Source organism: Mytilinidion resinicola, assembly GCF_010093595.1.
Source record: "Mytilinidion resinicola strain CBS 304.34 unplaced genomic scaffold BDZ99scaffold_13, whole genome shotgun sequence".
NCBI lineage: Eukaryota > Fungi > Ascomycota > Dothideomycetes > Mytilinidiales > Mytilinidiaceae > Mytilinidion > Mytilinidion resinicola.
In genome coordinates this window covers 434,994-462,656 of record NW_022985449.1, presented here as the reverse complement: position 1 = coordinate 462,656, position 27,663 = coordinate 434,994, and the positions used below count along the sequence as shown (strand labels likewise).

Here is a 27,663-nt window from a genome sequence, read left to right as displayed (position 1 = left end):
AGCTATAGTACGCGGTTTTTCCATTCGGGCTACCTTGAACGAGTGATCCGTCTGCTAGCGAGTAGTCGATTCAGCCGATCCGATGGGAAATCACTTCGTATTAGGGACAATAGTAATTCCTGGAGTTCTAATATATCTGTGGTAGTTTCGCAGCCGGCTGCCCTATATTTACACGCAATTTGCTCAACTCGCTCGAGACAATGAAGAAGCATGCCCACCCACTAACCATATGTACGCCGAGCATATGCAACGAGATGGAAGGAAATATGCTCTAGCACAACAACTCACACTCAAAATCTGGAAATCTCCTAGTTACGCACATCTTGTGTTTACCCGGCGAAAAGCGTGACAGCCCCTTTGATGGTGTGACACGCCACCCCATCTCGAAGCCACCCATATGAAAGATCCGATCGAAGCCGCGAATCTGCCTGATCGATAAGCAAATCCGAATGAAGGCCTCCCGAGTCTCCCCCGCTCGTTCCGAACCCGAGCTCTCTCCTCCAGTTCGCCGAGCTTTTGACATCCAACATCGCCCGTTCAACTTGGAGCCGGACTATCCGGCGGATTACCTCACTCAGCTCAGCCGACCTTACTCCCGCCACCACACCAGCACCTCCCGTCACCCTCACGCTCAACATGCACAACGACGTCCATGCCGCGCCCCTTGAGGAATTGCACCGTGCGCTCACGGACGTCCTCAGGATCGGCGATACGGGAAGTGATGATGTGAATCACGCCTAGGATCTTCGGTTGGGCCGGGGGATGCGCATGGGCGTGGTCGTCGTGGGAATGATCGTGCCCGTGATCGTGCTCGTGCGGCGACTCATGAGAGTGGCCATGGTCGCAATCGTCTCCGTGAGTATGCGTAGGAGCAGGCTCTTCGTGCGAGTGATCGTGCGAATGGTCATGATCGTGGTCATGCTTGTGGTCGTGCGCATGCGCTTCGGCGTGTGCGGCGCCAGCGTCTTCGAGCCAGAATCGGGGGACTGTGTAGCCGACTACGCCTCGGAGGGAGCTGAGCTCTTGGAGCGTGTTACGGATGCCATACTCTACGTCCGCGGAAAGTGAGAGCAGGAGACGCAGGCCGGAGCTCTTGACAAGAGGCATTGCCGAGAGGAAAATGAGGACGGCGATGGCGCAGGACGCAATGGGGTCCCAGCCTGACCATCCGTAGTACTTGGTCAGGAGAGTCGAGATTATGACGGCGACGGAGCCCAAGGCGTCGGCCATAATGTGAAGGAATATGCCTTGCATGTTCTCGTTGTCATGGGAATGGCCATGGCCGCCGTGATCGTGGCCTCCGTGATCGTGGCCGTGGTGAGCGTGTCCAAACGCTGTTAGGCCAACCAGGTTGACCAAGAAGCCAAGCACGCTGACGACCAGCAGCTCGTCCAGACGATGGAGCTCAGATCCTTCCCAAAGTCTCTCGAAAGCATCGAACACGATTTCTACGCTCACAAGCCTATTGTGGGGTCAGCCCGCAGTCACTATACGTAAAGGGCTTAGACTTACATGAGGAATATGCCGTTAGCGAACCCAGAGATGGTGTCGATCTTGCCAAAGCCATAGGGAAAGCGGACACTCGGCCGCCATTTGCTCATGACAGCGGCGGCCAGACCAACAGCTAGACCTGCACAATCGAACAGCATGTGTATGCTGTCGGTTAGGAGACCTAACGAACCGCTGACGAAACCGTAGAAGAATTGTACAAGCATGAAACCAAGATTGAGCCTGTATAGTGTTGGTCAGCATAGTCCTGCTAAAGCATATTGAGCAACTTACACTGCAAAATAGGCAATCCTACGAGAGTCTCTTTCCATGAGAATACTACGTAGGATAGACCCCGGAGTGCACTTTCTGAGGAGAATGCCGGTTATTCTCGAGTGGTTTCCATGCAGAGGATGATTGTGTTGATGCTTATGATCGTGATCGTGATGGCCCGCATCGTGTGGGATAACGGAGGCTGTTGTGTCAAATGTAACAGCCGCATAACATAAAGTACAGAAAGCGGCAATATATGGAGATCTTCTCCAAATGCCCGAACTTTGCAGATAACCAAAAGCTGCTATCAAGATACAGCCAAGTGCCACGCCGGGCTTCCGTTGTGTCCGTAAAGAAGATGGAACCGAAAAGAAAACGAGACCCGTTGCTGAGGCTACAGAAAGGGTCGAAAATGTAATTGCAGGAAATGAAATTGACGGAGCAGCAGATAAGGCAATCGCAGAGATCATGGTGATGCCGCTTAGAATTAAACCTGCAAGCAAAGTAAGATGAGTATCTTCCGGTGATGAAACTAAAGGCGAAACTGGCTTTGCCAGAGAGAGCCGTGGAATAGACGGAGCACCTGCACCAGATGTCGATGAAGTAGGTGCTCCTTTGAATTTCGTGAGCAAGGACCAGCCTGTGGTCGGGAATGGAGGAGGAATTGTCAAGATGGACAATACGAGGGCTAGGTGACCTAATATCAACGTGCTGGAGCTTGCTGAAGCATCTAGGAAATCTGCTAGTAGTCCTAGTAGCAGGACTCCGCACGTAGCTTTCCTAGTCCGAAATGTCCTTTTCCAGCTGTCCAGAAACGAATGCTTCACTGGGCGCGTATCAAAACTGCCAATTCCAGTTGCAGCGACTGTCAGCAGTACGATAGCAGCCCTTGCACCTCCTAGATGCATTGCTCCGTAAAACGGCAAGAGGACACTGAATATCCTGCCACCCAGTCGACGAAGCCCTGCAGTACTCCAAAAGTAGTCTTGCTTCTTCCCTGAATCATTAGAACCACCCAAGGAGCCCTTTCGACGATCCAGAGGTTCCCCTAGAGAACGCAACTTGGACACTATGCCGACTAGTATCAATGTTGTCGAGGATAAGGTGCATGCGAGAACGAATGGAGACAGGTTCGACCCCAGTTTTGCCCCTAGTGACGTAGTGTCTGCTAGTTCGGGCTCGCCCGGGAAGTTTTTAGGCGCTGGAAAAGGAGTAGGAGGCACTGCCACGGCCGCAGGGTACGCTATTGAGGCGAATAGGTATGGGAGAGGAATGAGGAGTGCGGTCAGCAGTTCTTCTGGTGTGGGCCATAAACTACCGTAGTCAGCGGAATTGAGCTTCTTATTTGGAATTGAGCAGACCTTACGTCCCTGTCGGCACTGGTGCCTCTTCTATTGTGTCGAAGGCATACCCTTTCGAGGTGTTGCTTATACGTGGCGGGGCCCGCCCAAGATCAGACTCCCCTCGAGGGCGCCCTTTCGTGAAGGGGTTGAGTGCTAAGACTTTATCTACGGGAGTAGAATGACTGTGAGAGTGCTGGTGGTCGCTCGGGCCCATATCATGGCTCAATTGGTGGTCGAGGTGCGAATGTGAATGACTATGGCTATGGAGGCTTGTATTTGACGGCATCTTCTTCAGGGCGCCGCCGTTAAGCTGTCCAATCCAGGAGGGAGGTCGCTCGGATATGACTGGGCGACTGTGTGAAGGCGAGTGGCCATGGCTGTGTGCGGTGCTGCCACTATTCAGCGGGAGGGCGTACGAGGCCATCAAAGGCGCAGGCTCCTCAACTATCTCGTCGAGGGCAAGCCGGTACCCGTCGTCGGAGGCGCCAGTAGCATCGGGATTGGAGGAATGCGGATCGGTGCAGCAGCGAGCGCGGCGAGGCTGGCTGTGCGGGGAGGGCTGGATATGTACACGGTGTTGTTGCGATGTTTCGATATCAACTGCCTCCCTTCAGCCAGTCAGGGGTCGGGTCCACCAGTGCCATCGTGTCGGCCCGCTGATTTCATCGGCCCAGTTAAAGCACCGATGAAATAGCTGTGGCGCTGGCTGTGGCGGAAGTCTAGGTTGTCCCCGCAAACTGCATCCTCGAGGTCGATCCTTCGAAGGATTCACTCGCACAACGAAACGTCGCAACATCACCTCATTCACTCCTAGAAAAAATCGAATTTTTCCATCAAGGCTATTATCTATCGCTTACTGTTATCTCCCTACAAACATGTGGGACTTGAGCCCCAAGACGACGCTTGATTTCGCCCTCTATGGCTTGCTGGCTTTCTCAACCCTGGTCACTATTATCCTCGTAACGCTCCCTTCGCAGTATGACCCATACTCCACAGACTTCGCCAAAGATGAGGTTGTGGACGACAAGAAGAAAGTCATGACTCCAGCTGAGTATGTAAATCGGAGAACTTGGGTAAAACAGACCAGGCATTTGGGAGCGTCTTTCCAGGTGGTGGTGCTTGGGGATATTGGACGGAGCCCCCGCATGCAATATCATGCCATTAGTATTGCGAAGCATGGGGGTCAAGTACAGCTAATTGGCTATACTGGTTTGTACCTCATATATCATCTGAATTTCAACCAACCAACTGACACGGTGGACTAGAGTCGGAACTCCACCCTGATGTTGTATCAAATTCAAGCATCAAGATAGTACCGATTGACCCTTCTCCAGCCTGGCTACGAGCACCAAGCAGCCTGCTATTTCCACTCGTGGCTCCGTTGAAGGTGCTCTGGCAGGCATGGAGCCTCTACTACGCCATGGGCTATCGTGCGACTGCTACCAAGTGGATGCTTGTTCAGGTGAGTTTACCTCGCCATTGCATCTCTTACCGTTGCGGTCCGTCAACTTGAATACTGAGAGCAAACGAGCAGAATCCTCCCTCCATTCCAACTCTGGCCATTGCTCAAATTGTTTGCTTCCTCCGCAATACTGAATTCGTCATTGACTGGCACAATTTTGGCTACTCAATTCTGGCCCTCAAACTTGGACGCCGCCATCCTCTTGTCCTCGTCTCAAGGTTATACGAGAACATCTTCGCCCGATCTGCTTTTGCGCATTTTGCTGTCACCGATGTCATGGCTACCGTCTTGAAGCAGAAGTATAACATCAAAGCCCAGGTCCTCCATGACCGGCCAGCTGCTTTATTCAGACCTTTAAACTCAGAAGAGCGCACCAACTACCTCTCCCAGCTACCTGAGACCGCACAGTATGCAAAAGACCTGTCAAGTGGCTCATTGCGTCTTGTTGTTAGCTCCACGTCCTGGACTGCCGACGAAGACTTCTCGCTTCTTCTCGAAGCACTAACAAGCTATTCCGCCCTAGTCACCTCTAAAACTGGCCTTCCTAAGATATTAGCTATAATCACAGGCAAAGGGCCACTCAAAGAGCACTATCTAAGCAAGGTTCGGGCTCTGAACCAAAAAAACCAATTGCTTAACGTGCTCCTTCTTACTGCATGGCTCACACCGGAGGACTATGCATTGCTTCTGGGATCCGCGGATCTAGGTGTATCATTACATACCTCATCTTCCGGAGTAGATCTTCCAATGAAAGTTGTAGATATGTTCGGGGCTGGGTTGCCAGTGGTAGGATGGAGTAGGTTTCAGGCTTGGCCTGAGCTGGTTCAAGAGGGTGTCAATGGACGAGGCTTCGAAACTTCTCAACAACTCTCAGATCTTTTCGTGGAGCTGTTCGGAAAGGGCGTATCAAATTTGGGAATACTGAAGGACGGCGCACTCGTAGAGAGTGAACGCCGTTGGGACCAGGAATGGGATGGGGTTGCTGGGAAACTGTTTCTGCTCGTGAAGCAGCTGACATGATTGACATCATGTGGAATCCACATGGATAGAGACGATGAATGAAAGGGTGTTTCACATATAGAGAAATTATTGAGCTTGATCATTCAACCTGCAGTGAGACAGGCACCAAAACATGTCATCGGTTTTGCCTCGATTCCTAATTTGGATTAGCGTTAAAGCATTTTAACGAATTGGGCACCACTTCAACATTTCCTCTGCACCTCACCACAATTCTTTCCACAAGACAAAGAAGTAACGATGAAACCTATGAAACGCGGCTGACATCATGTCTTGGACGACGGAGCTTCGCTTTTGGCCTTCGCCGCTGGGCGGCCTTGCATGGTCTCAAGACTGTGAATTGGCTATCGCGGTTAACGAGATGGTCCAGCTGCTGGTAAGTCTAAGCTTCAAAATATTTCAACAACAACGTTCATAAGAGACTAAGAACTAAACATAGATACCAAACCTCGAACCTAGTGGAGACATAGACCAGAATTCACGTCAACCAGCAGCAAGTCCATGGCACATCGTAAATCTCGCTACAAGTCTCTGGACTTCAACTGAACTGCCATTGAAATACCCAGCTCCCTTTGGAACTTTCTCTGTCGGAGAAGAGATATCCGCGAGTGCTGTAGTTTCGCTTGAGTGGTCACCACCTGGTATTTCAAAACATCGAAGATCGGCTCTCGCGGTACTCACATCTAATCTTGTCTTGTCATTATGGGCTCCCGAAAGCAGTCCAAAAGTTCCCGCCAGCTGGGAACGCCGTCTCATCGTCAACGATTGCATAGAGCCATACCTGGGAAATTTCGACCGCAACGAGACGTATGATAACGAAGAAGAGCGTATGGACAAGCGCAGGCTTCGTATGCGCCTTCGGTCGTTTACCTGGTGTTCCACGAACCCTGATAGAGGTCTTTCGAGTAATATCGGGTCTAGATTACACTGGGGCCCCTACATACTGGCCATGTCCAACGATGATAACCAAGTTCTCTTTGTATCCGTCGAATCACCGTATACCTCAGTCTCATCAGATCAAGGATGGAAAGCTACAGTGATCGGCCATTTCTCACTCGGTGTCTCAGAACCTGTTCCCTATTCGACAGCCGTTTTCGAAGATTTTATTCAGCAGCAGCGATGTGTATCCCATCTTGCGTGGAGCCCATGGTCTCACAGAGGTGATGGCCGTCTGGATTCCGTCTTGTCGTATGCGTCGAACGACAAGCTTTACGCAAGGAACATAGTGCTGAGAATCGAAGATGATAGTCAAACTCGGCCGGATATTTTGGTCGTAGATAATGAAACCAAGTATCACGATATCACTCTTCGCTATGGGGGGCCGTTAAGCTGGTGCCCCAAGGTATGCGATCAGCATCACATGTACCTCGTTGCATTCTCCAGACTAGAGGTGTTTTCATTTACCGTATCAAACTGTCTAGCGCAAGACTTCAAAATGTCTTCCACTCATCTCGAGCAGAACTGGGATCCGATTTCCGGTAAGTCATTGCGAGATGAAATGCATTTCCTGTATCCAATGTTCTAGTTCTCTCTGGTGATCATTCTTCCTGCTCTACATCGAGCTTCAACGACTAATTCCGTTAGGTGTCACTTTCACGTTCAAATCTCCTCAAGAAGTTCACATGTACTACTCTTATTACATGTCGACTACGCAAGTCCCAGCCGTGGGTTTGAGACTTCCAATAGCGGACGACTCAAAACTACCTCTACCATCTTGGCAAGAGACAGAGAGGGACACCCAAGCATATTTCAGTGCAGCCAACGATCTTGCGGGGAATGCGTTTACTAAAGTCTGGGGTTTGGCACTTTCACCTCTTGGAGATCTCTTCGCTACGTTGTCTACGCGACATCCGAGTGATATGATGGAATATCTCACGGTGGCGGAGCAGTCATGCACATTAACTATTTCCAATCCAAGAGGGAGCCATGGTCATTTCAATATTGCATCGGGCGATTTTTTGGGGAGTGAGTGGATTCGCGGTAAAACTTTGTAACTAGTACTGACGAGACTGACTGCAGGTGTAAGCTCCGAAGCAGCGTGCTTTAGTATCAATAGATGGTTCGGATACAACAATGAGACTCCCGAACAAGTTTCTGTAGCAATCATACATATATCAGACCAATTGATGCAATCCTTCGGAGCTGCGAGGCCTCAAGAAGTAGTTGCATCTATCCCGACCGCTTCGATCAAGTAAGTCCTCGCAATGAATCTCACTGCACTAAGTCTCTGTCACTAACCTACCACGCTTAGTATTAATAATAACTCGGGCTTGACTGCTCAGGTACCAACAACTGCCGAACTCATCGAACGACTGAGGCAAGATGTCTTCTTCAACCCCAAAACCATCAAAGACCGACACGAGATTCTAGTATCTAGGGTCTGCGCCCCACATGAGTCTACAGAGTTTCCACACTTGAAGCTCTCCCGTGTACTCGCCGAAGCAGTTCTCAAGCTCCCCATAAGCATTTGCGACAACAGTCCATTAGGTCAACGAATGCTAGCGACTTTCGCTCTCGTTCTAGACAAGCTACACGAGATTGGCGGTGGAGTGCTCCTACCCTCTGATGCTCCAGATTTCGATGCACCGGAAACTTGTACGATTTGCGACAGTCCCATTAGGCTAGAGAGTCTAGACTGGGCACGATGCAAAGAGGGGCATCAGTTCAGTAAGCTATCTGTACACGTTATTACGTCCTCGGGCTAATCTAATTTCCAGCGAGATGCAGTCTCTCATTCTTGGCTATCCAGGGCCCCAACATTTCGAAATTCTGTGGTATTTGCCGGGCGCAGTACTTGAAAGAGGAGTATATCGCCCGGGAGGACCAAGCTAGCCAAGACCGGGACGGGCTCGGCGGGGGTGATGAAGGGGATCAAGAGCTGCCGGATGCACCAGATGTTCTCTCAGCTTCAGTAAGCGGGAACTCAAAGCAGATGTCCCTAGCCCGAATCTTGTTCTCGGCGTGCGATGTTTGTGTGTATTGCGGAGGCAAGTTCGTGGGCTGATGTATACTATTGTTAGAGGTGGTTGATCGACTTGAGAGGTGAAACCACATGAGAAATTAAACTGAATAACAATACATTGGTATGATCATCACAATATATGATTGACGTCTTCCGCGGTTGTCATTGCCACACTTAACTGTCCATTTTTGTGAAGATTTGGCAATCTAAATTTGAAAAGCTTCGAGGAAAAAATCTAGTTGTTCATGAATACGACAGCCTATGACTGCCTTTAGAGACTCATGGTCTCATAAATATAGTGTGTAGTGGGTATATAGATATAACGATCTCGGATAGAGAGCCTTGTTCAAGTCGCTTTGTAGCATCTCTAAACGCCAATTACAATCCCAGATTTTGTTACAATGCCCACCGGCTATCTTACACATCGTACAATTGTTCTTCTCCATCAGCCCTACATAGGACCGTAGCCCATGGAAGACTCTGCGTTGCCCTATTGCATAATCCCTACTTCTGAATCTTTCTCAACTCCATGTTGGCAAATCAGTCAATTTTCATTTTCTCATTGCTTCTTATCCAGTTTTGCCCTCTTTTGCAGATTTTTCAGGGGTGGTGGTCTCGTCGGGCCACATCTCTACGTCGCCTTCCGCAGTCAAGGAACCACGCCTCACGAGCTGGCCTTTTTCTCGCATCAAATCTTCGATAGTGACGGATTTATCTGAGAATATCTGCTAACAGTCAGGCTCAGTCCTCTAGCTATCAAGGCAGAAAGAAGATCTAGGGGCAGAAAGAAGATCTAGGGGCAGAAAGGAGAGTCGGTGCACCTTCAGATGATCAGCGATCAAATGCCTATTCTTGCAACCTGGGCATGTAACAAGTACAGTGCCATGGAAGTAGCCTTGTTTTGAGATCCGGTGCGAGGAGCGCGTGTCGCATTTCTTGCAGGTGAAGGTCATGTCGTAGGAAGGGACTTTGTCGCGCTCAAGCCGGGATTCGGGCGACTTCCCGGGGGAGACAGCAGGTGGCTGCGCTGATGGGGGCGTAGCGGTTGATTCATATCGGGCTCTAGATAGTATAGGTCGTTGTGGTAGGATTGGTATCTGAGGTCTTCGAGGGATGGCTGTTCGTGGCGGATGAAATAGCCGTTTGGACGCTGTGCTGAGCTCTGACCGAGGGGTCCAGGTATTCGGAGGCACCCCTTTTTGAGCCAACATGCGCAAAACATTCCTTGATGAATTCATGGTGGATATATGGAGTTGTGGTGATTTGAACGTTTCCGAGTGAGGTTGCAAAAGTTCAGCACCTGGTCATCGCCTCCCCACGAATGCGGGCGCGCTAGGTCGCCGTCTGCGGCCTTGGAGATCACCACCAAACTTATCGTCAGCCCTCTTTCACTCCTTCACTACGGCCACAGCCTTTGCTAACGACTAGCTCTCCACCATATTGCAGTAGCTCACGCCCCCAGATCATGGAATCTCTTCCCCGCCGTTCGCCCGCTTGAAGCTTCTAGGCACCCCCGCTGTTCGGAGTAGCTTCCAACGTTTCCTCGCCCTCGCCGCCCAGGGACGTTCATATACCATCACTTTCTGCCTATTCTCGTTAACACCCCTTGACTGCAGCTATGATCGCAGGCAGAGGAAGATCAAAGATCCGGCCGCCTCGGAGGGTAAGTTGCTTCCGCTATTCGTACATTGTCGTCCCCGCACCCCGCCATTCACCGCAAGGCTGCCCTTAAGCCTCTATCTATTTAGCTTTACATCAGCCTGGATACTTTTATTACCTTCGGCTGACATGAAGTTTCCTAAGGGTATCCATGGAGGCGAAGAGATCGATTTCGAGCAAACCTGGAAGATTATTGCATCAGCGTTCAACGAGATTCACACAAAGAACGCTTCGAAGCTTTCATACGAGGAGCTATATCGACACGCGTATCGGATCGTGCTTAAGAAGAAGGGAGAAGACTTGTACAAACGAGTTCGAGATTTCGAGCATGACTGGCTCACGACGCAAGTCCGGCTACGCATACAGGACCTCCTCTCCCCGAACCTGTTGATCAGCTCGCAAGCAATTGGGGGCACAACCACGAATGAACGCCGCTTTGCAGGCGAGAAGTTCATGAAGGGACTCAAGGACGCCTATATGGACCATCACGTGTGCATGGGCATGCTGGCGGATGTCTTGATGTATATGGCACGTCTCAAATGTCCTTTCGATTGCCGGCAAGTTTCTATGGCTGACCTTTCACCAGGATCGCGTTTACTGCCAAGACACCCATAGACTCTCCATCTACAATTCAGCCATGATTCTATTCCGCGACGATATCCTCAACGCTTTTTCCCAGGACGGCGACAGTATTTCGGTCCTGGAGTTGCTGAATCACGTTATCTTGGAGCAGATCCGCATGGAACGAGACGGTGACGTTATCGACAAGCACATGATCAAGGATTGTGTGTACATGCTAGAAGGGCTCTACGAAGGCCAGATGGACACGGCCGAGTCGAGATTGTACGTCGCGTCATTCGAAGGCAGCTTCCTAGAGACGAGCCGGGACTTCTACAGGGCAGAGTCGGAGCTGTTGCTGCGGGAGTCGGATGCCGGAGCCTACTGCAGACACACCCGGCGGAGAATTGTTGAAGAGCAGGATCGGTGTCGCTCTACGCTTGCGGAATCTACAACGCCCAAAATCGAGAAGGTTGTTGAAGATGAACTGATCAAGAATCGCATCCGGGAGCTGATTGAGATGGAAAGCGGCGTGCGGTTCATGATCGACAATGACCGTATGGAGGAGCTCAGCTTGGTTTACGAGCTCAACGCACGCGTTGATCCTAAGAAGACCGAGCTTATGAGAGCTATGCAGAAGCGCGTAGTGGAGATGGGTACAGAGGTCAACAACGCAGCAATCGCTGCGTCGCAAGCGCCACCGCCCTCTGAAGGTGCCGACAAAGGCAAAGGTCCGGCCTTAGAAAAGAGTCTCAATCAACAAACCGTTGCGGCAATTAAATGGGTTGAGGACGTACTACAGCTGAAGGACAAATTCGACCTTATTTGGAAGAATGCATTCAACTCTGATAATGCCCTCCAGACAGCTCTAACGAGGAGTTTTGCCGACTTTATCAACGCTTCGTCTTTCCCGCGAAGCTCCGAATATATCTCGCTTTTTATCGATGAAAACATGAAGAAGGGCATCAGAGGCAAGACCGAAAACGAGATCGACATGGTTTTGGAGAAGGCCATTGTCCTCCTACGATACGTTCAGGATAAGGATCTGTTTGAGCGATACTACAAGAAGCATCTCTGTAGGCGACTGCTCATGAACAAGTCGATCAGTAACGATGTCGAGAAGCAGATGATCTCGAGGATGAAGATTGAGCTTGGGAACAATTTCACCATGAAGTTAGAGGCAATGTTCAAAGATATGACCATATCCGAAGAGCTTACCTCCGGGTACAAGGGTCATGTGGCACAGCTTGGTGACGCCGACCCCAAGCGTATCGAGCTCGCTATCAACGTGCTGACGAGCATGACATGGCCATTAGAATCTATGGGTGGTTCTGGTGACGAAGAGGGGAAGACATTGAAATGCATCTTCCCGCCGGCTATCGATCGCATAAAGCGAGGCTTCGAGAAATACTACGGCGAGAAGCACTCCGGAAGACAGCTTACCTGGCTAGCTGCTATGGGCTCCGCAGACGTCCGAGCGGTGTTCCCCAAAGTTCCCGGCAAAGAAGGCACGCAGAAGGAGAGGCGACATGAGCTTAACGTGTCCACATATGGCATGGTCATCCTATTACTATTCAACGAAGTCTCAGCGGATGTGTCCTTAACATTCGAGGATATCCAGGCGCAAACCAACATCCCGGTGAGCGACCTCGTCAGGAATCTCCAGTCTCTAGCCGTGGCTCCCAAAACCCGGATCCTAGTGAAGGAACCTATGAGCAAGGATGTCAAACCCACAGACCGCTTCTCTTTCAACGCGGGCTTCATGGGCAAGTTCCATCGCATCAAAGTGGGCGTGGTGTCCAACGGGAACAAAGTAGAGAGCGACAGGGAGCGGAAGGAGACTGAGAAGAAGAACGATGACTCTAGGGGCTTCTGCATTGAAGCGGCTGTGGTCAGGATCATGAAGTACGTACCACTCATTTCGCATCCCCTTCTCTCCTAATCTGAACCAACTAACACCTCTCAACAGACAACGCAAGGAACTCTCGCACCAGCAACTCGTCGCCGAGACACTCAACCAGCTCGCCCCACAGTTCAAGCCCGAGGTCACTATGATCAAGAAGCGCATCGAGAGCTTGATTGAGCGCGAGTACCTCGAGCGTATCGAAGGCGCGAAGGTGGACTCGTACCGATACCTCGCGTGATCGCCGACGCCCTACTTTTCCTTTCTCACGATAATCAAAATTTCGGCCTAGCGAGGGCTTGCGGAGTCTTGGTTTCGATCGTCTCATCGGCACTGCTTCTGCCTCTCCGGTGCAATTTGGCACACTACATGGCGCTCTCTGATGACATGCATGATAGCGATAAGGAGTCAGATATGATGGAGTTTTCAGTGGCTTTGGTGCTATAAGCGTCATGTTGCAGGGCAATCTTCTTTTGGCTGGGCTTTAGGACAAGAGCGTGAGCATCTCGCTGAAGATGCTCTTATTCGGGTATGATGGCTGGCGCTTGAAAGCGCTAGACGAGTATATGAAAGGCGTAGGTGATAGGGAGGCCTTTTTTTGGGGGAAGCTGGGTGATGAAAGTAACCTATGCGGAGAGAATCTACTACTATTCGATGGACTGGGCGTCTGTGTGTGAAATGCGCAGGACGGTGTTTGTGATCATTGGAAAGCATCCTATCGCTGTTGTAGGCTTTGTATCACGCCCTGATTTATTACCAGTACCTAGGTGAGCTGAAGCCACTCCAAACGGCGTCAAACCCGATGGAAAAACATCAGCTTAGATGGGAGCCTAAGACTCACGACTTGATGGACTTTGCATCACGCCTCAGTCTTCTTTCACACGTTGAGGCTATTCAGATAGCGTTTGGGCAATGGCATTGAGGCATTTCAGACAGCGCATAAGCCAGTCCTTCCAAACAGCTCTTCCAAACGCCCAATTCCAGCGCCTGTAGAAGAAGATCCAACCGTTTGTGTTCGGGTATGCAGTTTCTAAACATCCCATCGGCCCACCACTCAAACTCACAGCATGCTGCATAGTTTAACTACCCGTGAATCATGTTCCGTTTTGAACCACCCGCATCTCCCAAACAAGGCCGCCGGGCGTTTCGAGAAACAGCGCCACGCATCACAAAAACGCCCCATCGCACGGCATGCATAACACGTTTTCCAAAGCTATGTAACATCGCACACAAGTTTCTGGAGTCGCGAATTGAAACACCGCGGCGCTGATGTTTAGTACTTGGATGTCATTGGCTATACTTGTACCCGGTTTTCGTGTAGCCAGCCAATGAGAGGGGGAATGTGGGGCCGCATTTTTTTTTGGGCCTTACTGCAGGAGGGCAAGGGTAATTTCGTTATGCATGTTTGAGGCGAAAGCGGCACGCAGGCAGGGTAGATTCTGTGCTGAGTTTTCTTTGCGCTGTGGGGTGGGGTGGCGGTAAGGAGTGGGTGGAATGCAGGTGGGAGGGTGGGTTTTTGGGATGTAGGGGGTGTGATGGGGTGCGGCGAGGCGCTTTGGTTCCGCGCGGGTGGGGAGAGAGAAGTATGCAAGGACGGTGATAGAGGGATGAGTATACCGGCCTATTATTCGATGTATTTGCATACTAACCATCAGGTAAAAGATGCGCGGTAAAAACGGAGAACAGGAAGAGCTTATCCTTAAAGGCACACTATGAATGCTTCAAAGGGTTGAAGGATGAAAGGTCGGAAGATGAATGACAATGAAGATCAAGACACCTAGGTGGTACATGGGAATAACGTTGAGCCATTCGAGTGTGACAGCATCGGTAGAAACTCCCCATACACTTCGTAGGGAGAGATGGCAGCCAAGTGCTTGGAAGAGGCGAAGCAGGTGCCGGATGCAGGATGAGGTTGTGATGGGACGTCAGCATTCAGAAACCCGTGACATTGGTGTTCCTGTTCAATGAATACATGTACCCTCGCACGCCTCGTATTCGTCCCTGAGCCCTCGCTGATGAGGCTGAAGCAATTCCCGGTGCATCCTTCCTCCTCGCTGGACCTCCAGCATCAGATACCCTTGAGGCTCACCAGGCCTCCTCGGTGGTGCAGTCTCAATCCGGTCCCGAGGTCCCGACCACAGGGGCTGAAAAGAGCCGTCGACGCCACTGACAGCATCCCCACAGGTCATGCTTTTGGAGGAGTCGTAAGCCGGCTCCGCGACCATGATTCTTCGCCGCAACACAGTTTGCTGTGCCGTCTGACTGCAACACCACAATCTGACAGCGACCCTGTGAAGGCCAGGATGCGACTGCTTTTAGTTCGCGGTGTGCTTCGCGAGGACATGATACAGTGTGGCGATTGCAACCAAGCCATGGGGAGGATCCTCCAGCATCCTGCACGGAAATGATAGCCACGAATCGATACCGCACGGTCACGGTGAGGCTCTCCGGGTCACGATTCTGACAAGCGACGAGGTCCTGGCACGCCTGGTTCAAGATCGAGCACAGGCGACGGGGCGCGGCATGCCCATCTTTGCTGGGAGTTTGCCCAAGAACGACAGCGGCTGGTGATCTTGGCTGGGTGGGTTTCTGCCGCTCTCGTGGTTGGCCTGGTGTTGAGTGCCGGCTTGGTGCTGGGGGGGCCACGACCCATGGTGCTCCCGGCCAGTCTCTTTGCTGTGCCTGGGCACTTTTCAGGGCTCCTCGTGCGGGAGGCTGCGGGTTCCTGAGCGTCTCACACGGCGGCGTCGCTGCCCCTGGCCAGCTGTCAGCGACAAGCTTTTGCTCAGATCCTCGCCCGCCCACCGCGCGCCCACTTCGGCCACCAAGCGTTTCACGCCCGGCGCCAGCGACCACACCGGGAGCGCCTGGCCGAAGCGGGTAGCTCTCGCCCTCTCGCCAGCCGTGTGCTGGGTTCAGCAGCGAGACGCTGCGTGTGAGTCGCGAAGGATTGGCGGCTTCCACGCGCGGCCGGCCCCATCAGCTCCCCCTGGACGACCAAGATTGCGTGGCTCACTGGTGAAACGGGCCGCCCCCAGGGAAACGCTGTGAACAAGACTGCACGCTGGTTTGCTTACTGGCATGGCCACCGCACCCCCATGCCAGCGCTATGTCCACCCCCTCGCAATAGATATCAGGCCCGCCCCAGTCACACTTCCTCCTTCTCTCCTCACCCGCATTCTCTCCATCCACGGTGCTGTTGCTGTCATTCTCTTGAGCATTCGCTCGTTCCATTCACTCGCCTTCCTTTGAAGCGCATCACTCTCTTTTCAACAACACGCAACGCCCTGGTCGGCTTCCCTCACTCTTTGCGCTCCAGCAGCCGCACTCAAACTCCCTGTCCAAAACACTCACCGCAAAACTATCCACTACAAACCCTCGTCCATATAAAACCACATACCAACCTACACCATGTCATCATTCACCAAGTTCGGACTCCTGTCCCTGGTCTCCTCTGCCGTTGCGGTCCCCTTCCACTACCGTCCTTCCGGCTACGCAGCGGGCACTGGTGCCCCCTATGCATTGAATACTACTGGGCTATATGCTCCCACTGGCAGCGGCTCCCCCATCTACCCGGGCACCTCGACTACTACGCAGACCCTCGACCTTACCGAGACCGTCGTCTCCACCGTCTATCTGAGCGCAGTCCCAGTTACCTCTGAGGCTGCAACTGTTGGTGCCGAGGCCGTCTCTACTGAGGGCGTCTGCGGGCCGCAGACCATCACCGTCACGGCCACAAACGCAGTCACCGTGACTGTGACTCCTGGTGGCGGTTATGAAGCTGTCAGCTCGTCCGTTGTTGCCGCTGAAGCGATTCCCTCTTCATCCTCACAGGCAGCCTACCACAGCCATGGTCACAACCACGTCCACAGCTCTAGGTCATCCTTCGCTGCCTACACCCCTCCAGCGTACACCGCCCCGGCATACACTCCTCCGGCGTCCAGTGCTGAGGAAGTTAGCACCGCCGCCGTAGTCCCCAGCGTCTACGTCCCTGTGAGCTCTGCCGCTGTCGTCTCTTCGCCCGCTGTTGTTTCTAAGCCCGTTGCCGTTTCCTCGGTTGCTGCCGTTTCCAGTGCTGCTGTCTACTCGTCCGCGGTTGTCTCCTCTGCCGCCACCCCGTCCGCAACCTCCAGCCCCTCCACCGGTGGCACTAAGCGTGGTCTTGCATACAACGATGCCTCCCTCACCACCTGCTTCGAGGGCGATAACACCATCTCCTGGGCATACAACTGGGCTCAAACCTCCTCAGGGCTCAACTCCAAGTTCGAGTACGTCCCCATGCTGATCGACCTCCGCGACCAGTTCACCAGCACCTGGGAAACCAACTGGAAGGCGGCGCTCAAGTCCGGCTCCACCAACTTCATGTCATTCAACGAGCCCGAACTCCCAGCCCAGGCCAACCTCACCCCCAAAGTTGCCGCCGCCAAGCACATCGTGTACATGAACCCCGTCAAGGCCGCCGGTGGACGCGTTGCCTCGCCCTCTGTCACCAACGGCGATGCAACCCAGGGCTATGGTCTCGGCTACCTCAAGGCGTGGGACATTGAATGCGCTGGCCAGTGCGACTATGACGTTGTCAACATCCATTGGTATGACTCGGCTACCAACATCCAGTACTTCAAGGACCACGTCACCGAGGCGCACACGCAGAGCGGCAAGCCTGTCTGGCTCACCGAGTTCGCGGCCACGGGCTCTGATGACCAGGTCGCCACTTTCCTCAAGACCGTGCTGCCGTGGTTGGACGAGCAGCCCTTCGTTGAGAAGTACAGCTACTACATGGTTGCTGATGGAAAGCTCGTTAGCGGCACCACTCCCAGCACTATTGGCTCGGTGTATGCCTCCGCTTAAGTTCAAGTGGGTGCGTAATCAATTCTTCCTGAGGGTTCTTGTGTCAAATGGTTAGCGTTTCGGAACTTGGGGTCGGTTAAAAGGGGTTAGGGATCTTGGAACCTTCTGAACACTTCTTTGTACTATATTTAGGGTTGTTGATGGGTGTGGTCGAGTGTGGGTGAATACGAGATGCATGCGTATGTAGAGGCATCATAAAAGAGCTACGAGAACAAACATCATGAACATACCTCCTCATATCTTGTGATTGTGTTACGATAAGAGAGAAAGAATCTGTGGAAGACCGGTAACTCATGGTAATTTGAAATTTTTTTGGTTCTGGCAGATCGGATCGGCGAAGATCAAGCGTGTCACGTGACATCTGCCACCGTCCTCTCTCGTCCACGCTGTTCCTGCGGCGGCCAAGACATACTATCTGGCGATGTCTTGAAATATAGAGGCTCCTATTTCCACTTGCGTGATGAAATCCCATGAAGATCACTCCAAAAGAAAAGAATGTAGTAGTGATACCACTGCAATCGAGGATAACGCATGCTCATACGAACAATTGACTGCGTTGCGATGCGAAACCGAGCAGCCAAACCCGGCTTGTAGAAACATGAAGCCCTGCTCTGCAACACATCTACTATTACGTTTTAAGTTTTCAGTGTCCCGGAAGCTCAATTGCTGTTTCAATTTGTTTTGGCGCGAACTTGGAAACCCGTTTGACCGTCCAGTGGTCGACATTAAAACAAACAGCGGTACAGTAGGATATCTCCATACTATTCTAGTTATGCACACATCACATAGTTACTTTATCACTCAACTACTTGAAAAGACCTCCTCTGAGTATCCTCTCAATCCTTTCCATCTTCGTAAAGACTCGCCATACTTACTCCCCACTAAAAAACATCTCACATCCGATTCCAACCCCTCTCCCTCCGTCCCACTAACAACACCGACATGTTCATAACACCAACACACCGATTCATCCCTCTACTTACCCCATCCCCAACTCCCCATACCAGTTAAGACAGCCCGTCCCCACCCCATCCCTCCCCACACACCCCGCTCGGCCTTCTCCCCGCCGGCCTAGATCGGCGCACCTCTTAGCCTCCCTCACACCCCTCAATGCGTCACCTCTCCTACCCCATGGGACTGGATCCGCGGGTCCTTGTCCGAAAAAGCTTAAGTAGTCTGGGGACCCCGTGTTTTCGAGATCCTTTTCCTTTACCTTGGTTCCTGGATTGTTTTGTTTGGGGTCCAAATTTTCCTTTTTTTTTTTTTTTTTCAAATTGGGACGCGGATATGGATATCAAACGCACCTTCCCTCGACAACCCGATCGAGGCGTACGAGCTCAAGCCAGCCGTCGGCGCCGCCGGCGCTTCGCAGAGCGCGGACGACGAGTTGCAGGCGTACGCGGGCCGACTTCGCGCAGCGGGATGCCGAGTGGCATGCGTTCAGGACGAAAGCAGTTGCTGTGGAAGATTGATGGGCATTTGTTGCCGTGGGTTGTGTTGATGTGTAGGGTAGGCTACCCCTTTCCCCCCCCCTTCCCTCAGTTTACACCACTCGTCCCGAAGAAGAAAAGAAGAAAGAAGCGTGTGTGCCTGTTATAAGCTCGCTGAACCCTCCCGACTAGATCTAACAAACTTCCTCGACCGCAACGCCCTCGCGAAAGCCCACCTGGGCTCGCTAGAAGCGGATCTCCACCTCAAAGGCACAGACTTCAACACCATTATCTCGATTCTATTCATTGGCTACATCCTGTTCTAACTCCCGTTCAATCTGCTGCTCACGAAAAGTACGGCCGAGCCTGTGTCTCTGCGGCATGATGGCCATCTGGGGTATGATCAGCGCGTGCCAGGCGGCGACGCACTCGTATGTTGGGGAACTGATGTGTCCATTGTTTCTGGGGGCGGCGGAGGCGCCTTTCTTCTCGTGAGTGTGAGATCCTATTTATGAGTATGGGGGAGGGGCTAATGAATGGGGCACAGGTGGTGTATATTTCTCATGTCGAGTTGGTATCGTGCACACGAGCTTGCTCATCGGCTTGCCATTTTTTACACTGGAGTCGCGCTGGCGAATATGTGAGTATTCGACGGCATTTCTGCACTAGTTGGAGAGGGGTGCTAAATGCTATCAGGTTTGGGAGACTGATCGCAGCCAGTATCCTGGCGAATCTGAATCCAGCGCATGGGATTGCGGAATGGCGGTGGTTGTTCATCATCGAAGGAACTGCTACATGCGGTATCGCGATGATAGCCGTGTAAGTTCGCCTTTCCGGGAGACGGCGGTCGATGATGTGAGCTGATGAAACCCTAGCTTTTTCATGCCAGACTACCCAAACACGACGCGCTGCCTGTGGACAGAAGAGAAGCACTTTGCGTAATGGCGGCTAGCGCAGGACGTGCAAGGCGAGCAGGACGACCGCGATGCCATCACCTGGAAGCAAGCATTGAAGCTCGCGTACTCTGATTACCGACTCTACCTCTTCATGATCATGCACCACTAGTACGTCGGCATCCCCTTCGCGCTCCTTCTCAGCTGACCTAACAGGCCATCAGCAATCTCCTCGCACAGTCCTTCACCTACTTCTTCCCAACCATCGTAAAGTCCTTAGGCTACAACAGCACCACTACTTTCTTGCTAACCGTCTCCGTCTGGTTCGCCACCCTCATCGCGACCCTTCTCGTCGCCTACCACAGCTCCGCAACCAGCGAGCGCAGCATCCACATCGCGTGCTGCATGGCCGTTGGCGCCATCGGCAACATCCTCGTCGTCACCACCCACGGCGTCGGCCCCCGCAGGTTCGCCATGTACCTCATGCCGCTAGGCATCCTGCCGCCGTTCTAGATGATCCTGGCGTGGATCACGTCGTTGTTCCCGCGGCCGCTGGGCAAGCGCGCGGTCGTAGTCGCCACGTGCGGCATGTTTGGCAATGCGGCGGGAATTTACGGGAGTTATATGTACCCGCCGAGTAATGGGCCGCAGTATGTGCCCGCGGGTGTGGGGCTGGCGTGCGTGTGCTTCTTGTGTGCGGGCATGGCTATGGTTATCAGGTGTGTGCTGGGGCGGGAGAATAAGAAGCTGGCGGCGAAGGAGCAGGAAGAGGGGCTGCCGAAGAGGTTCAGGTATATTTTGTGATGTGGTGCTAGAATGAAGAATTGGAGAAAGCTGTGATACAGGAGATGAGGGATATAGAGATTAGGGTTTACGAAGTCGCAATCGACAAGACGGTCCGATTATCGACCCATTGCTGGCCTGATATACCTCCCGTTGCGGCAACTCTTGGCAGAGGTAAAGTGTAGAGCCCAGAGTATGTCATGCAGGACGCTTGAGTATGAGAAATTTCTTTTAGTACCCATCCTTTGGACCGGTGGTGCGATTTGGAGACTTTCGCAGCGTTATCAAACACCCGGCCTGCAGATCGCGAGCCTTTTGGTGCCTAGCTGCATAGCCCAGGGGTCCTCGACGGTGGTTTCTGCTGCTCTACTGCAACATCGTGACAGCCGCGATTTTGTTTCTTCTCCACTTGCATCCTTTTCGGCGCTTGACGGAATAAGATTTGATATATGAGAACGTGCTAAATTCGAATTCCACGGTCTATGCTTCGCTCGGCTACTGCAAAATGGGAGTTGAATTTGCGAAGTGTTGCATGGTTCACCTGGTTTATCGTCTAGTATCGTTCTACTCCGCGTAGCACAGGGCGCTCCCGCTATTAATGGGTGGATCACATAGCGACATTCTAATCGAGCCTCTATGCCAACAAACGACTTGTCACGAAGTCCTGTTTCAATCAGTAGCACTCATCTGCTTGTTGTCGCCCTTGGAATGTACTGTGATGTTGTGGGTGAGACCTGAAGGAGCCGCGCGCCACAGTGCAGATGGCAGTGACGTCTAGGCCGGCCTTGTCTGAGCCATCTGGACCAACCCGCATGTGGCACTGTGATAGTGGCTCCAACAGCGATACCGAAGACACGCACGTTGGAATAGGGCCAGACAGGAATCTGGTAGAATTACGGTAGTTCCCGAGTCGAACCCACCGTCTAAGCGCAGGAGGGTGCCTCCCCTGTGTCAGATACCGACGCGGGTAAACACCCTACGTACTAAGCTTTGCCTCTCTGCCGAGAAGCAAGGAAGCCGTAGAAGCCATGGCCGGCTGCTGCTGCATGGAAGGAGGGGCGCCTAAAGCAGAAGGTCGGGCTGGATGGGCTGGAAAAGCATCGGGAGAGAATGCTGGCGGGGCGGCGAGGCGCTGACTCTCGCTGCAGGTCCCGATATGAACGGCGTCCTGTTGTGCAGGCTGGCTGCAGTGCGACTCAGCTTCGAGATATAACAGCAGCGCGCAGGGCAGAGCGAGGGCAGAGAATCCAAAACAGGCCCAGTGAGAGTCAGCCCTGCGCGCCCTTATCTGCGTATCGGCGTATCTGAGAGGCGCGGACAGGCGAGGACCCGGCGTGCACGCTGGCGATGGCTGAGGGATGGTGTCTTGGGGGGGGGGGGTTAATGGAATGAGACCGCGCGCATGGAAAGCGCTCGCCAAAGCAGAGTGGAAAAAGCTGCCTCAACGCCACGCACGTTTCGAAACTCCCACCAGGGCCGCCACGGCAACACCAACGGCGTGCATGCCCCCGCGCGCATCGCTGGGGTGGGGCGCCGAGGTGCGATATTTCTGGTTCTGCCTGAGTGCTGACTGGCTGCCGCAGCCTCCGGCGTTTCTGTTTCGCTGCGGGTGAAGCATATTTCTGCCCTTCTGCAGGAACCCGCCTCCCCTGGGCGCTGCTCGCCGAGAAGCTGTCGGGCCACCGTCGGCATGCCGCAGGGGGAGCCAACTGAGTGCCGTCCTGCTGCGAGTCTGCGAGGGGAAATGGAAGGGGTCTGCGAGGGCTGGCCAGAGTGAAGGCTGCTGGGCTGCATGAGCGAGGCACAGATCATGCCCCCGGTGAGTACAAGAATGAGGATGCTCCCCTGGCCACTCTCCCCTTCACCACTCCCACCAGCGTCCCAGTCGACTGCTTCACTGTCTCTATTTCTTTTGCTTTCATTCCAGGTTTGATACCTGTGCCATTCCTTCTGAACCATCTTTGCGCCGTCACTCTCTGCCAGTAACCACGCTCATTGCAACAATATCAAAACATCAACAGCTTGCTGTGCAACATACGTCTGCCAACGACTCCACGATACCAATTGAAAAACACCACGATTCCCACTTTTAGACTCTCACCCCCATATCATCATCATGCTTCTCAAGTCTCATATCCTTCTCCCCCTCATCTCTACACTCCTCACCCCCGCTAGCAGCACCTTCGTTGTGCAATGCTTCTCGCGCCTCTTTGATGAGCGTGCCGACCCCATTGTGAACCCGGGCGTTGTTGCTGGACACGTTCATGCTATCGTTGGTGGCAATGGTTTCAACTTCAGCATGGACTACGACAAGGCCCGCGCCTCCACCTGCTCAACCTGCTACATTAAGGAGGACCTGAGCAACTACTGGACCCCCAAGATGTACTACCATGCCAAGAATGGTAGCTTCATCCCTGTACCCATCAATGGTGACAACCAGTACGGGGACATGGGGGGGATGGCTATCTACTATCTGTGAGTGCACCCTACCCCTCATCAAGTAGGGAAGTTAGCTAACACTATTCAGAAACCGCAAAGGTCCTGACAACGACAAGCTTCACCCCTTCCCGAAGGGATTCCGCATGCTCGCCGGCGACACCCTTCGCCGCGCCTCATCGACCGACTTCGCAGACATGGCCGTGCAGCACCAATGCAACGTCGCGGGCGGGCCCTTCGTCGACCAGGCCCTGCCCAAGCGCAAGTGCGACAGCATCCGCACGCAGATCGTCATGCCCTCCTGCTGGGACGGCAAGAACCTCGACTCGGCCGACCACAAGTCCCATATGTCCTACCCGACCAAGTCCCCCAACAGCAACTACGACGGCGGACGCTGCCCCAGTACCCACCCCGTGCACATGATGACGCTGTTTTACGAAGTCACGTACAACACGAACGCCTTCGCCAACGACTGGTACTCGGACACGCAGCCCTTTGTCTTCTCCAACGGCGACGAGACGGGTTACGGCTTCCACGGCGACTTCGTCAACGGCTGGGACATCCCCACCCTGCAGAAGGGCATCGACACGTGCGTCGACGGCGTCACCGACTGCGAGGACAAGGTCTTCACCAAGCGCACCCAGGGCGAGACGCAATCCTGCAAGCTCCCCAACATGATCGCCGAGCCCGTCTCAGGTATCCTCGAGAAGCTGCCCGGCTGCAACCCCCTCACCTCGGGGCCCGCCTACGCCACCAAAGTCGAGAACTGCCCTGCCGCTAAAATCGCAAAGGTCTCCGACGCCTCCCTCGGCGTCCCGGATCTCACCAAGTCCAAGGGCTGGAAGTACATCGGCTGCGGCACCGACAACGCCGGCAGCCGCACGCTCAACGGGCCCCAGACCTCCGGGCCTAAGATGACCGTCGAGACATGCGTCGATTTCTGCAAGGGCAAGGGTACGAAGTACGCGGGCCTCGAGTATTCGGGCGAGTGCTATTGCGGGAACAGCATTGCGGCTGACCGCGCGCCCCAGACGGGCGTGTCGGGGAACTGCCTCATGAAGTGCAACGGCAACGCGGGCGAAATCTGCGGTGGTGCTGCTGCGATAAGCCTGTACCAGACGTGCGCGGGCGGCGCGTGCTCGAATGCTGTGAAGAAGCGGAGTCAGCGTCTTGCGGCGGTCCATGCGCATCATGCGAGGAGGTTGGTGGGGAGGCTGATTGAGGCTGCGTCGTAGATGCTCTCGATATCCTTCTCGCATCGCGCAGGTATCTTCACTTTCGGGATCAGGTGTTTCGTTGGTGCGTGTGCGTGGAGGAACCGATTACATTCGCTTTGACAGTGTGTGCTGGCCTTGCTTCCTTCTTCTCCTTCTATTTTGTAAATACCCACTTTTGCAGCAGGACTGGCTACGCCTGTCTTTTTCTTCTTCGTCGCTCGCTCATTCTTATTGGAGAAAGGTGTATAGAGGGGTTATCAAAACGGGGCACAGGATCTGGACTGGGGGTTTTGGAGCTTTTGGTGTATGAGTATGATCATGAAATGGAGTAGGAAAACTTGAAACTTGGATAGAAATGAATTGGATGACTATGGGATTTGTATGGAGTATGCTTTGCGGGTGAGATTAGTGACATCGCTGAAGAAGCGCGATGAGTTGTTGATACTGAGAACGTAGCGTTAAGATGCTGATGGGAACGCGCGCTAGACTCAGTGGAGTGAGACTTGTCGAATTATGAGGCTTCGTGATATCCAACCACGTGATCTAACTAGAGATGGCCACCGGGGATCTAGGGCGTTCGCCCTAGAGTCCGTGGGGCGGATAGTAGGCATCTAACAAAATCTCTTCCACGCGGTTACATCTGTGATTTTCTGCAACTAAACAGCCCGACGCGTTAAGGAGCTCGTCAGCGCATCGTCTAGACGCTTCATCTCCCCTTTAATTGCAACGATTTCCAGATCTGACTGCGTTACTCGGATTTTTGTGACACGCGGCGGATATGCGGAGGGTAGGTATGTAAAGTGGCAGTCTCTTTTAATCCCGTCCGAGGTGGCCCGAAGAGCTATTAGACTTGTAAGACCTGCTGTTTTCCAATTCTTAATAACGTGCCAGGGGGCCCCAAGCGATGTCAAGCTAGTGCAGAATACGGGGACCGGGAACTTCGGGCTGCGCAGACTTCGTCCATTCTTCCAACCATGCCTACCGTCCTTTCCATCTGCGTACACCTTTTCACTACGGTCTGAGGTGGCCCAGCGAGTTTACCAGCTGTCCAAAACGCTCAACTTGGATTGAATTTGAATTCCTGACAATGAGCTGGGGCACCACAAGCAGTGATGAAAAGGTGTGCTCGTGGATATTCAACTTGTCTACAAAATACGTTTGATCTAGAGCTCCAAGATCTTCACATCTCGTTCCGATTGGTTCGAATATGCTGGGAGACCTCATACGGGTGCAAACCCACCGGGTTTGTAGCACGTCCAATTCGAGGTGTACGGAACTTTACATCCTGTTCAGCCCATTTCGAGTACATAGGGGCGCCCAATGCAGTCGTGGACGAGTGCAATTTACAAACAAGACAATGCAATCAAGCAGTGCAGGAGATGTACAGTGCCTTGCCACTGTCTGTGGGGCTCCAACGTACTGATAGAAACCGGGGGCAACTTCCAATCTGCGTACACCGCTGTTACGCTGTCAGAGGTGGCCACCTGCCTCAAGACGAGCCCGCGTGACTGCGCGTTTCAAGGTGAGAAAGGGCACCTGCAAGAATATAAAAGTCTGCCTGCCCGGCCTTCTTCTCCTCTTCCTCCAAACATCCACTTCACTCAAACATCCACTCAACTCTCACTCTTCAGTCAAACATCCATTCGATTCTCACCCCCACGACGCTCTTCCACCAAGAAATCGACTCCTACCTCATCGCTATCCACCATGGGATTATATTGCGTGTTTGGTCCACTCGGCCGGGCAATTGCCGCCTGCCACACCCTCTTCATTATCGCCTATTTGATTGCGATTGCGGCGGCCATCATCGTTGCCATTAGGACCTTTAGGAAGAAAGCCATGATTTCCGTTCTGCTTGTTACTGTTGCAACACTGGCAATGGTGTTCTACTGCATGTAAGTCGGCTGAGCCCGCTGGGGCACCTCAGACAGCGGAAAAGAAGTACACAGTTGACGACTAACGACGCTGCAGTTCCAACATCTTGGCGTTAGCCACTGAGGTGCATGTAGCATGCTCCAACAACCTCTTACCCGCGCTACTGATCGCCGAAAGCGTCCTAGCTGTTATTGGAGACGCATTGCTCCTCGCCGCCCTGCTGCTACTTCCTCACCACCTGGGCCGGCTCCCTATCCTGGCCATTATTGTACAAGGGGTCACTTTTGTCATTGTTTGGGCACTCATGTTAGCGTGGGTTATCAGCCGCTGGTTTACAACCAGTATCGACCTCTTCCGAGCCACCTACGCCCTCTACGGATTCGCCGTCTGCCTGACTATTGGACTTTCTTTCTACGGCCTCATCGCGCAGCGCCCGAAAGGAACCGCGCAAATATACCACCTTGTTGTCCTCGCCGTTATTAGCTGCTTGATGGTGGTCTGGTTTGTTCTGACCTTTGTGTGGTTCATTCCACTCGCTACTGTGCACGGCTTGGATGGGTCCAGCTATATGGTCGTTGAGGTCGACAAGGTCATCCGTGTCATCGTTCTGGGATACCTCATTGAGTTGGCAAGGTTCGCTGTTCTGCTTCTTATCACTCTTGCGGCGGAACTGGGTGGAGCCGGTGTGCAAGATCAAGAGGCCTACGAGGCATGAAGTGTTAGCTCTTGTTTGAATTACCTATAGCTCTCCCCCTTTACCCTACGTAGTACTGGTCAACAGAACCTCTTTCTAGCCCTAACAAGCTCGTGCTTTGCCGTGATGTACTCTCTTTCACAGTGGTTTACCGCTGTATGGCTTGCCTCAACACGTTTTGGAAAGGTTGAATGAGACAGTTTGTACGTTCACGTTAGCCTTGCTAGGACACCTCAGACGGCGTCAACACGGTGTACGCAGATAGGAAATCCGCTGACCCCGCTTCCTATTAGCACACTGCACAGTTAAATTTGCAGCGTCTTGTCTTGTGATTTGCGACTCGCTCACGACTGCATGAGGTGCCCCTACACACTGAAAAATGAGCCGAACAGGATGTCAAGTTCGGTACACTTCAAATTGGAAGTACTGGAAACATGGTGGTATTCCACCTGTACGAAAGTGCATGAGGTGCCCTTACGTACTCAAAACAAGCCGAACAGGATGTCAAGTTTGGTATACTTCAAATTAGATGTGCTGAAAATACAGCAGTCTTCTGCCCGTATAGTAGTGCGTGAGGTGCCTCTATATACTCAAAAGTAGGCCGAACAGGATGTAAAGATCTTGAAGCTCTAAATTAGATGAGTTCGTATGTTCAATGCTTAGTCTTTCAATTTTCAGTGTTTCGCCGTGTTATTTGCTACTTGGTCACCACTGCATGAGGTGCCCCTATGTACCAAAATGAGCCGAACAGGTTGTAAAGTTTTCGGACACTTCAAATTGGATCTACTAAAGATACGGTGGTTTTCCGCTCATATGGCAGTG

At 52.8% G+C, this 27,663-nt stretch overlaps 10 protein-coding genes across 10 annotated transcripts; 8 read left to right on the top strand and 2 right to left on the bottom strand.

The window, feature by feature from the left end:
- Positions 1-391: 391 nt before the first annotated feature.
- Positions 392-3,682, bottom strand: BDZ99DRAFT_63133 (cation efflux protein). The gene is made up of 4 exons (XM_033728785.1): positions 3,128-3,682; positions 1,783-3,075; positions 1,513-1,731; positions 392-1,462 (listed from the first exon to the last, which is right to left on the bottom strand). The coding sequence occupies exons 1-4, from the start codon at positions 3,526-3,528 to the stop codon at positions 580-582; spliced, it is 2,796 nt and encodes a 931-aa protein (XP_033574677.1). The 5' UTR covers positions 3,529-3,682; the 3' UTR covers positions 392-579.
- Positions 3,683-3,922: 240 nt separating this feature from the next.
- On the top strand, positions 3,923-5,689 carry BDZ99DRAFT_509901 (beta-1,4-mannosyltransferas-like protein). The gene is made up of 3 exons (XM_033724433.1): positions 3,923-4,313; positions 4,370-4,566; positions 4,639-5,689. The coding sequence occupies exons 1-3, from the start codon at positions 3,980-3,982 to the stop codon at positions 5,584-5,586; spliced, it is 1,479 nt and encodes a 492-aa protein (XP_033574676.1). The 5' UTR covers positions 3,923-3,979; the 3' UTR covers positions 5,587-5,689.
- Positions 5,690-5,851: 162 nt separating this feature from the next.
- Positions 5,852-8,675, top strand: BDZ99DRAFT_420176 (uncharacterized protein; the record flags this gene model as incomplete). Its single annotated transcript, XM_033716913.1, has 6 exons — positions 5,852-5,993; positions 6,075-7,061; positions 7,168-7,548; positions 7,603-7,774; positions 7,835-8,250; positions 8,301-8,675. The coding sequence occupies 6 exons, from the start codon at positions 5,852-5,854 to the stop codon at positions 8,585-8,587; spliced, it is 2,385 nt and encodes a 794-aa protein (XP_033574675.1). The 3' UTR covers positions 8,588-8,675.
- A 39-nt stretch (positions 8,676-8,714) lies between these two features.
- On the bottom strand, positions 8,715-9,824 carry BDZ99DRAFT_464623 (zf-DNL-domain-containing protein). Its single transcript, XM_033720367.1, has 2 exons — positions 9,367-9,824; positions 8,715-9,270 (listed from the first exon to the last, which is right to left on the bottom strand). The coding sequence occupies exons 1-2, from the start codon at positions 9,781-9,783 to the stop codon at positions 9,115-9,117; spliced, it is 573 nt and encodes a 190-aa protein (XP_033574674.1). The 5' UTR covers positions 9,784-9,824; the 3' UTR covers positions 8,715-9,114.
- A 112-nt stretch (positions 9,825-9,936) lies between these two features.
- On the top strand, positions 9,937-13,011 carry BDZ99DRAFT_63078 (Cullin-domain-containing protein). Its single transcript, XM_033728784.1, has 4 exons — positions 9,937-10,208; positions 10,349-10,732; positions 10,791-12,667; positions 12,732-13,011. Exons 1-4 carry the CDS (start codon positions 10,164-10,166, stop codon positions 12,904-12,906), a joined length of 2,481 nt encoding a protein of 826 aa, XP_033574673.1. The 5' UTR covers positions 9,937-10,163; the 3' UTR covers positions 12,907-13,011.
- A 3,722-nt stretch (positions 13,012-16,733) lies between these two features.
- BDZ99DRAFT_392158 (uncharacterized protein) lies at positions 16,734-17,513 on the top strand (the record flags this gene model as incomplete). The annotated part of the gene is made up of 1 exon (XM_033715771.1): positions 16,734-17,513. A coding segment is annotated over one exon (780 nt), but the record flags the coding sequence as incomplete, so codon positions are not given.
- A 230-nt stretch (positions 17,514-17,743) lies between these two features.
- Positions 17,744-18,497, top strand: BDZ99DRAFT_63030 (uncharacterized protein). The gene has a single exon (XM_033728783.1). It carries the CDS (start codon positions 17,974-17,976, stop codon positions 18,463-18,465), a length of 492 nt encoding a protein of 163 aa, XP_033574671.1. The 5' UTR covers positions 17,744-17,973; the 3' UTR covers positions 18,466-18,497.
- Positions 18,498-18,947: 450 nt separating this feature from the next.
- BDZ99DRAFT_509898 (MFS general substrate transporter) lies at positions 18,948-21,006 on the top strand (the record flags this gene model as incomplete). The annotated part of the gene is made up of 8 exons (XM_033724432.1): positions 18,948-19,017; positions 19,136-19,262; positions 19,309-19,434; positions 19,491-19,583; positions 19,640-19,743; positions 19,896-20,007; positions 20,061-20,289; positions 20,350-21,006. The coding sequence occupies 8 exons, from the start codon at positions 18,948-18,950 to the stop codon at positions 20,638-20,640; spliced, it is 1,152 nt and encodes a 383-aa protein (XP_033574670.1). The 3' UTR covers positions 20,641-21,006.
- A 1,714-nt stretch (positions 21,007-22,720) lies between these two features.
- BDZ99DRAFT_446518 (WSC domain-containing protein) lies at positions 22,721-24,648 on the top strand. The gene is made up of 2 exons (XM_033717976.1): positions 22,721-23,094; positions 23,147-24,648. The coding sequence occupies exons 1-2, from the start codon at positions 22,736-22,738 to the stop codon at positions 24,288-24,290; spliced, it is 1,503 nt and encodes a 500-aa protein (XP_033574669.1). The 5' UTR covers positions 22,721-22,735; the 3' UTR covers positions 24,291-24,648.
- Positions 24,649-25,736: 1,088 nt separating this feature from the next.
- On the top strand, positions 25,737-26,944 carry BDZ99DRAFT_572608 (uncharacterized protein). Its single transcript, XM_033728216.1, has 3 exons — positions 25,737-25,794; positions 25,904-26,167; positions 26,244-26,944. The coding sequence occupies exons 2-3, from the start codon at positions 25,980-25,982 to the stop codon at positions 26,860-26,862; spliced, it is 807 nt and encodes a 268-aa protein (XP_033574668.1). The 5' UTR covers positions 25,737-25,794; positions 25,904-25,979; the 3' UTR covers positions 26,863-26,944.
- The last annotated feature ends 719 nt before the right edge of the window (positions 26,945-27,663 follow it).

What these genes read in the sequence shown, in the direction of transcription:
- BDZ99DRAFT_63133 (XM_033728785.1), bottom strand. Translation starts at nt 3,528, where the DNA reads ATGGCCTCGTACGCCCTCCCGCTGAATAGTGGCAGCACCGCACACAGC. An exon ending in GCACCAGTGCCGACAGGGAC is followed by an intron (nt 3,076 to 3,127) that starts GTAAGGTCTGCT and finishes TGACTACGGTAG; the next exon opens with TTTATGGCCCACACCAGAAG. An exon ending in GCTAACGGCATATTCCTCAT is followed by an intron (nt 1,463 to 1,512) that starts GTAAGTCTAAGC and finishes ACCCCACAATAG; the next exon opens with GCTTGTGAGCGTAGAAATCG.
- BDZ99DRAFT_509901 (XM_033724433.1), top strand. Translation starts at nt 3,980, where the DNA reads ATGTGGGACTTGAGCCCCAAGACGACGCTTGATTTCGCCCTCTATGGC. An exon ending in ACAGCTAATTGGCTATACTG is followed by an intron (nt 4,314 to 4,369) that starts GTTTGTACCTCA and finishes ACGGTGGACTAG; the next exon opens with AGTCGGAACTCCACCCTGAT. An exon ending in CCAAGTGGATGCTTGTTCAG is followed by an intron (nt 4,567 to 4,638) that starts GTGAGTTTACCT and finishes GCAAACGAGCAG; the next exon opens with AATCCTCCCTCCATTCCAAC.
- BDZ99DRAFT_464623 (XM_033720367.1), bottom strand. Translation starts at nt 9,783, where the DNA reads ATGAATTCATCAAGGAATGTTTTGCGCATGTTGGCTCAAAAAGGGGTG. An exon ending in TGATCGCTGATCATCTGAAG is followed by an intron (nt 9,271 to 9,366) that starts GTGCACCGACTC and finishes GACTGTTAGCAG; the next exon opens with ATATTCTCAGATAAATCCGT.
- BDZ99DRAFT_63078 (XM_033728784.1), top strand. Translation starts at nt 10,164, where the DNA reads ATGATCGCAGGCAGAGGAAGATCAAAGATCCGGCCGCCTCGGAGG. An exon ending in AGATCCGGCCGCCTCGGAGG is followed by an intron (nt 10,209 to 10,348) that starts GTAAGTTGCTTC and finishes AAGTTTCCTAAG; the next exon opens with GGTATCCATGGAGGCGAAGA. An exon ending in GCTGTGGTCAGGATCATGAA is followed by an intron (nt 12,668 to 12,731) that starts GTACGTACCACT and finishes ACCTCTCAACAG; the next exon opens with ACAACGCAAGGAACTCTCGC.
- BDZ99DRAFT_63030 (XM_033728783.1), top strand. Translation starts at nt 17,974, where the DNA reads ATGAAATCCCATGAAGATCACTCCAAAAGAAAAGAATGTAGTAGTGAT.
- BDZ99DRAFT_446518 (XM_033717976.1), top strand. Translation starts at nt 22,736, where the DNA reads ATGCTTCTCAAGTCTCATATCCTTCTCCCCCTCATCTCTACACTCCTC. An exon ending in GGGATGGCTATCTACTATCT is followed by an intron (nt 23,095 to 23,146) that starts GTGAGTGCACCC and finishes AACACTATTCAG; the next exon opens with AAACCGCAAAGGTCCTGACA.
- BDZ99DRAFT_572608 (XM_033728216.1), top strand. Translation starts at nt 25,980, where the DNA reads ATGGGATTATATTGCGTGTTTGGTCCACTCGGCCGGGCAATTGCCGCC. An exon ending in GCAATGGTGTTCTACTGCAT is followed by an intron (nt 26,168 to 26,243) that starts GTAAGTCGGCTG and finishes ACGACGCTGCAG; the next exon opens with TTCCAACATCTTGGCGTTAG.